Source organism: Triticum urartu, unplaced genomic scaffold (assembly GCF_003073215.2).
Source record: "Triticum urartu cultivar G1812 unplaced genomic scaffold, Tu2.1 TuUngrouped_contig_7545, whole genome shotgun sequence".
Taxonomy (NCBI): domain Eukaryota; kingdom Viridiplantae; phylum Streptophyta; class Magnoliopsida; order Poales; family Poaceae; genus Triticum; species Triticum urartu.
Genome location: NW_024118399.1, coordinates 898 through 7429, shown reverse-complemented (window position 1 = coordinate 7429; position 6532 = coordinate 898). Strand labels below are relative to the sequence as shown.

Sequence of the window (6532 nt, the reverse complement as noted above, 5' to 3'; positions counted from 1 at the left end):
GTTTCCCGGGTCAAAAAGTTATCCCGGTGTTTGGTCATAAGTTATCATGCTTACAGAGTGTATATTATCATACAATTTGAACACGAGTTATCAGATTAAGTTTTCAACAACATTTTCTCAGGCCAAAAGTTATTGTGATATTTATACATGAGTTACCAGTTCTATTACGAGTATATAACATTTTATTTACATAGAAGTTACCGAAGGTATGTTTTTCAATAACTTTTTCCCCAAGTAAAAAAATATAATGGTACTTGTAAGCATGACAGCATGACAAAGAAAATTGGTGGGAGACGGTTGTGCGGGAGAATTAGACGGAAAATTGAGATCGTGAACCGGTATGGGTTTGTGTTGGCAAAATAAAATCTGTGGGTGGTGGGCGTGAAAAATCGGAGGATATTTGGTAATGGTCTTGATTCACCATGCTTTTTCTTATGTGTTTTTAGTTATATTAAACTTTTTTTATTGTATTTGCTGAACATTGTTCAGTCTTTTTTTAACTGTATTTTGTTTAGTCTAACCGGCTACTAGATTTAGCCTTCATCATGACGTTGTGAGTTCAGCTACTATCGTTAGCATTTTTTCGCACAAAACTAGACAAAATAATAGCAGAAGTAGTGTAAAAAATAGCAAATAAAATAGGGCCAAGTGGAAAATAATATGTGCATGAGAGGCAGGAGAAAAAAAGAGGATAGGGAGAGAGAAGCAAAGCGGATCGAACAACCAACGAGTCGTTCAATAATAAAATGAAAAATGTGTGATTCATCGGGGGAATTTCGCATTATCAAATGCTTAATCCCCTAAACGAAATTTTTAACCCTCAAATATAACTTAAAGATCTTACCTGCAAAAAAACATAACTTAAAGATCTGCTAGACATGTCCTTAGCTATCTCCAACACTGATCGTCAAATGACCCGCAACTGTTCGGATAGTGCGGTCCAGGCGTGTTTTGCCATGGTCCTGCATCAGTCTGTTTGGCGATCCAGGCATATTTTTTCGACAAACCAGAAACAAAATGGAAAGGACTTCACAGGCCTTCGGACCACTGCCACGTCCGTCTTTGGCAACAATGACCCATCCAAAAACCCATTCCTCGCCATCGCGCTTTTCCTCCTGAAGCCAGCTGCCCGGCTCCAGAGCGTCAGTGCTGCATTCATGCCGGTCCAGAGTAGACGCAATCTCTCCCTCGAGTCGGCATTGAAGCGGCGCGTCAGCCAATAGAGTGTCGCGCGCTGCACGCCTGCCGCACACACCTCCTCACCGCATTGAAACGTCTTTCGTCGCCCGGCTACTTCATTAAACTCGCGCGTGTGTCAAAAATCTACTCTTGGCACACGTCCGTTCGCGAGCTGGACGACAATGTACACAATGTCGGTTGGCTCTCACATCCGTGTGCTGTTTAAACGAGGCCGGACGGCAAAAACCACGCACCACATCTCCGCTATCCATCTCCTCCTTACACCACACCCACCATGGCATCCGACAAGTAGGATGAGGAGTTCTCCGGCACTAAAGCTGGGTGGGTGGCATGTTGAGCCCACCGGATAAACTCCACGCAACTCGCTACTCCACCTCCCTCGTCGCTCCAGGCTGTCACCACCATGGGCAAGGCTCTAGACCGGCGCGTGGAGGAGACACTCGCCGCTCCTAGCCGGCACGTGGTTCAGCAACTTGCCGCTCCAAATCAGTGCGCGAAGGAGTGGCGAGTTGCTCTAGGCCGGCACGCGAAGGAGCACAGCGACATGAACATCGTGGCGGGCGTGGACTTGCCCTCTGAGTGGAGGCGAAGGCCACGGTGACCGTCTCCCCTGTCTCAAAAACAAACTCCATGCTTCATGGAAGCGGAGGCTACTCTTCCCCTTCCTCTGAAGCATATCTGTCCGTGGCTCACGGCAGCCCGATGAGCAATGTTGTTGGACATAGGGAAGACATGTTGTGGGAATAGGGCTTCGCCGCGGCAGGCAATACATTGGGTTAGAATAGTCTAGCCTAGTCTGATATAATTTAGTTGAAATGTGTCCGAATGCAAATGTTTTCGTCCGGTTCATTTTTTCAGATAATTAACATGGTTCGAAATGTATGCTGATAACTTTGAATGATCGGCTCCTGCATCAGTGTTCGCGGACTGGTCCATCGATCCACGGATGGATACGGTGTCCAGTTTAAGGGTGAGCGTTGGGGATGCTACAGCTCACAAGGTTGAAACTGGAAGCAAGCGTGGTAGTGCTAACCGTGCATCGCGGGGGCAGGACAAACATCATGCAGGCTTCGAGATCAACACGCGCACGCAAGACTAGCAGAGCCAAGACCCACTTTCCCCGGCTGGCTGAGATTTTAAATATGCCGCAACCGGGCAACGATCAGCTCACACATCACGCGGAGTCTCGAGGAGCAGCTCTCCTACTGTCACACTGCCTACTACTCGAACTGTACGCTATTACCGGTGTAGTTCAGTGCTCTCTGCTGTCTGCTCCGCCTACGTACACAGCTCGATCGATCGATGATGTACCGGAGGATAGCCGCCCGGCTGCTCGTCGTCGTCGCCGCCGCCGTCCTACTATCCCTGCTGCTGGCCACCTGCGCGGCCGCCCCGCATGGCCTGCCGCCGCCGCCGCGTCCTCCTCCGGGTACGTGTATACGCACCGAAGTTTCCTTTGGTGTTCCAAATGCTAGCTCTTATTGTGTGCATGAATGGGCGCGTACGTGTGATCGCAGTGCTGCTCCTAGGCGGCGGCCGGAGCCCGGCGCGCGAGGGGAAGGAGCTGGATCTGGGAACGCCCGCGAGGCGGCTGGGGCAGCATACATCGACGAATGTGCCTCCCTCGCCGAAACCCCACGGCAACCCGGGGTCGGCGGGGCCCGACCCGCCGCCGCCGCCGCCGTCGAGCAACGAGTAGGGCGAGGAGGCTCCGTGGTACCAGCACGCGACGGTGGCCGTGGGTTTCGGTACGATGTATCATGTATGGTACTCCATGTACAAGGGACGGCTAGCTGCATGCCATGTACGAGAACACTTTCGCCAGTGTACAAGTCAATAAGCTCGTTTCGAAAAGAAAAAAAATGCCAATAAGTTGCGTGCTCCGCACCTCATTGGTCTTTTTTCTTTTTAACACAATACAGACACAAGCGTTCATATACACGCGCATACATTCACCTCTATGAATGCGCACACGCTCATATACATGCCATGTACGAGGACGCTCCGTTTCTTGTTAGGTATATAAGAAGAGATTCTTTATGACCTTACTGTTCATCGCGAGCTCAAATAAGCTCACCAGTAGAACATGGCTTTCAGAGTTTGTGCTTTTTCATCTCCTAACAAAATTTACTTAGAAATATTTTGCGTCTGAGCCTATTCAATCACTAAATCCTAACTATGCATCTACCTTTCATGAATCTCCATACTCTTCTGCTATGCTATTCCCAAATATCCTAGCTAAATCTTGAAAATTCTCCATTGTTTATGCCGATAATTCATGTGTCATAAAATTCATTTTTCCATAGTTGAAGCGCCCGAGGTGCACGCACCCAAAATTATTAGAAAGCCACTTAGGTCTCAAATAATGAAAAGGAAAAGGAACAAGGGGGTTCAATGATAGAACAATGTTAATAATATTATTTATCTTCACTGATGTTATTAATTTGTTCTTTGTTTAGCACATCCAAGCTCTTTAATGATATGCATTGATGTATCGATTTGTTCTTTCCAATCTCTGAAATGCTACGCATTGATGTATCAATATGTTCCTTCCTATCTCTTTAATTATCTGCATTGATGTTATTAATTTGCTCTTTAATGATATGCATTGATGTACCGATTTGTTTTTTCCAATCTCTGAAATGCTACACATTGATGTATCAATATGTTCCTTCCTATCTCTTTAATTATCTGCATTGATGTTATTAATTTGTTCTTTGTTTAACATCCAATCTATTTAATTACTTCCTTTATTCCTAAATATAAGCCTTTTTAGCAAAATGAGTGAATCTACACTCAAAAATATGTCTTTATACATCCGTATATAGTCCTCTCTAAAAAGACTTAATTTAGGAACAGAGGGAGTACTTGGGTCAATGTCATTAATTTGTTACTTGTTTAATATATCCAATCTCTCTATCTGCACGCAACTTACTAATTTTGTTCCTATTATATGTAGTTGTTCTACCTTGGAGGCTAGTGGGCAGCAGATCTCTATAAATTGACATCTTTTCTTCTATCTAGCACGCAAAAGTTCATAGTACAACACATCTCTCTAACAAAACATGAGGACTTCAGCAATCCTATTTATCTCCATTGCCCTCATGCTGATGATTTCTTCAGGTATCTACATACACATACATGTCATTCCATATGTTTGCTCTGTGCAGTGATCTTCCTTAACATTATTTCGGTTTATAATAGATGTGGCAATCGCCAAGTATTGCGGTCCTAGAGTCTACGAGGGCCAGTGTGATGAAATCTCTTGTCGTGACTGGTGCAAGATAGTGATGGCCCACAACAGCAAATGTGTTCCCAAAGGATGCCAGTGCGAAGCATGCTGGGCAAGACCGCCAAGCTCGTCATCGAACTCACCGCTGAGTTAGACCACATGGACGTAAAACTTTATTTCATGGTTTATGTTTGTGGAATGAAATTTGACTTTATGGTTGGTCGAGTAATAACAGTGATGGCAAGCCTCAAGTATACAATAATACTATGAAACCATTTTAATTAATTGTCCCTTTAATACACAAATACTAATACTATGAGAGGTCAATTTCATGAATTGTACTCTTTAATACTTCAGTGCTACACAAGAATTCGATAGAGAAGGACGAATCTTCCGTCATGTGCATCCGTGGATGCACATCGCCATAACCTTATTCAAAAAGAAGTCCCCCAAAATAAAAGAGGTCATCTATTTGCCTCGGTTCAAGCGCTAAGGATCGAACCCCTGTGCGGGCGGACGGCCGCGGCGGGGCCACTTCGCCCCTGTGTGCAGCTCTCACGCGTGGAACTCGCTCTCGGCGGCGCTCGTGCGCGTCTCGATCCCGCCGAACTCCGCTCTCCTGATGGGCTGCAGCGGCCGTCACCGGTGTGGCTCCTACGCCCAGATCCGGACACGCCGTTGCGCGACTGCGGGCTTCCGGTGGTGCCGCGGAAGATGCGAGGCGGCGGCGCGACGACGGGCAAGCTCGGGCCGGGCACAGTGCTCCACTGGCGAGGCGCCGTGCTAATCTAGCGGTTGTGTGCACCTCCGTTGGACCGGGGTCAAATCCAGAACCTCATGAGCAAAGATCTCGATCTGCGAAAGAAAATGGCACCCACGTCACATCTGAGCCGCGTGCTCAAGGACCTCCTCGTGCATCACGAGGGCAGAGGTCAAGCGCGAGCGGCGGCCTGCACACAGTGGGCTCGCCGGCATGGGTGCATGCACCCATTGCCAGGACATGGCAAACAGCCCGTTCAGAGTTGGAAGTCGACACAAAACTACGAGAGTCCAATCAGAATCCAGGGCCCCCGGGTTGAGAAAAACTTGAGAATGCAGCAAGCGTACAACAAACAGCTCACATCTGTCTGCATCAGAGCGTCTCTCCACGGTCAAACATGGCTCAGAGTCTCCACACCTCTCACTGTCTGCCACCAGTTACTCACCAGCCATCTCGTTGGACGTTGGCTATACTTATGACTTGCTCGACCTCTGATCTCACCGCAATTCTGCGTGGTAGTGGTTTCTTTGCTCCTACACAGCACGCTTGATGCGTCGCGGGACAGCCACCGCGTGGTGGTTGCTTGTCGCCGCCGCGCTCCTGGTCCTGGTTCTGCCGCTGCTGGCCTCGTCCGCGCGTCCTCGTCCAGGTATTTCTGATCGGTGCCCCTGTTTTTTGATGCATGTAGTGCAGACAGTACATCGGAACTGATCGGTCGGTGTGGGGGCTGCATGCAGTGCTGCAACGAGGTGGTGGCGACGCCGGGCTGGGTGGAGGGAGAGAGCTAGCGGCCATGGGAGCTGCGAGGCGGTTGGGGCAGAGGACGCCGGTGAATAAGCCTCCCTCGCCCAACCCCCACGGCGCGTCGTCGATGGCCGTGCCGCCGCCACCGTCGCTTACTAGCTAGGGCCAAGGTCAGGTGCGGGAGTCGTGAATGCTGATACGGGTATGCGATGGTGCCTGTGATCGCCTAGCTTGGATAGGCAGACTATGTTCTTCCCGATAGCCGATCTCCTGATCGGTATTAGAGAAGAAACAACTAGCTGCTGTGCACAATAAAAACGTGTTTTGCTACTGATAAATTATGGAACTGTATGGAAACATGTGGGGATATACACCAACTGATGACCTTTTTTTTCTTTTCTTTTTTTGGCAATCAATCTCTGTTAATTGTGCACTTTGTCAATTCAATGTACACACAATTCGGTTAGAAAAATGTACTCCCTCCGTCACAGTTTAGAAGGCGCGTTTGAAAATTCTCTGGAACCTAGGTGGTTCTCTATTGGTTGTGAGATGGGCTAAAAAATAGCATTCACACTACGCATGCATATAGAAATAGT

The 6532-nt window shown here is 48.1% G+C and overlaps 1 protein-coding gene and 1 long non-coding RNA gene across 2 annotated transcripts; both read left to right on the top strand.

Moving 5' to 3' along the window:
* Window positions 1-2393: 2393 nt before the first annotated feature.
* Window positions 2394-3064, top strand: LOC125531590 (probable pathogenesis-related protein ARB_02861). The gene is made up of 2 exons (XM_048695936.1): window positions 2394-2629; window positions 2718-3064. Exons 1-2 carry the CDS (start codon window positions 2503-2505, stop codon window positions 2897-2899), a joined length of 309 nt encoding a protein of 102 aa, XP_048551893.1. The 5' UTR covers window positions 2394-2502; the 3' UTR covers window positions 2900-3064.
* Window positions 3065-5632: 2568 nt separating this feature from the next.
* On the top strand, window positions 5633-6295 carry LOC125531591. Its single transcript, XR_007293348.1, has 2 exons — window positions 5633-5841; window positions 5930-6295. It is a non-coding gene; the product is annotated as an uncharacterized LOC125531591 (long non-coding RNA).
* Window positions 6296-6532: the final 237 nt, after the last annotated feature.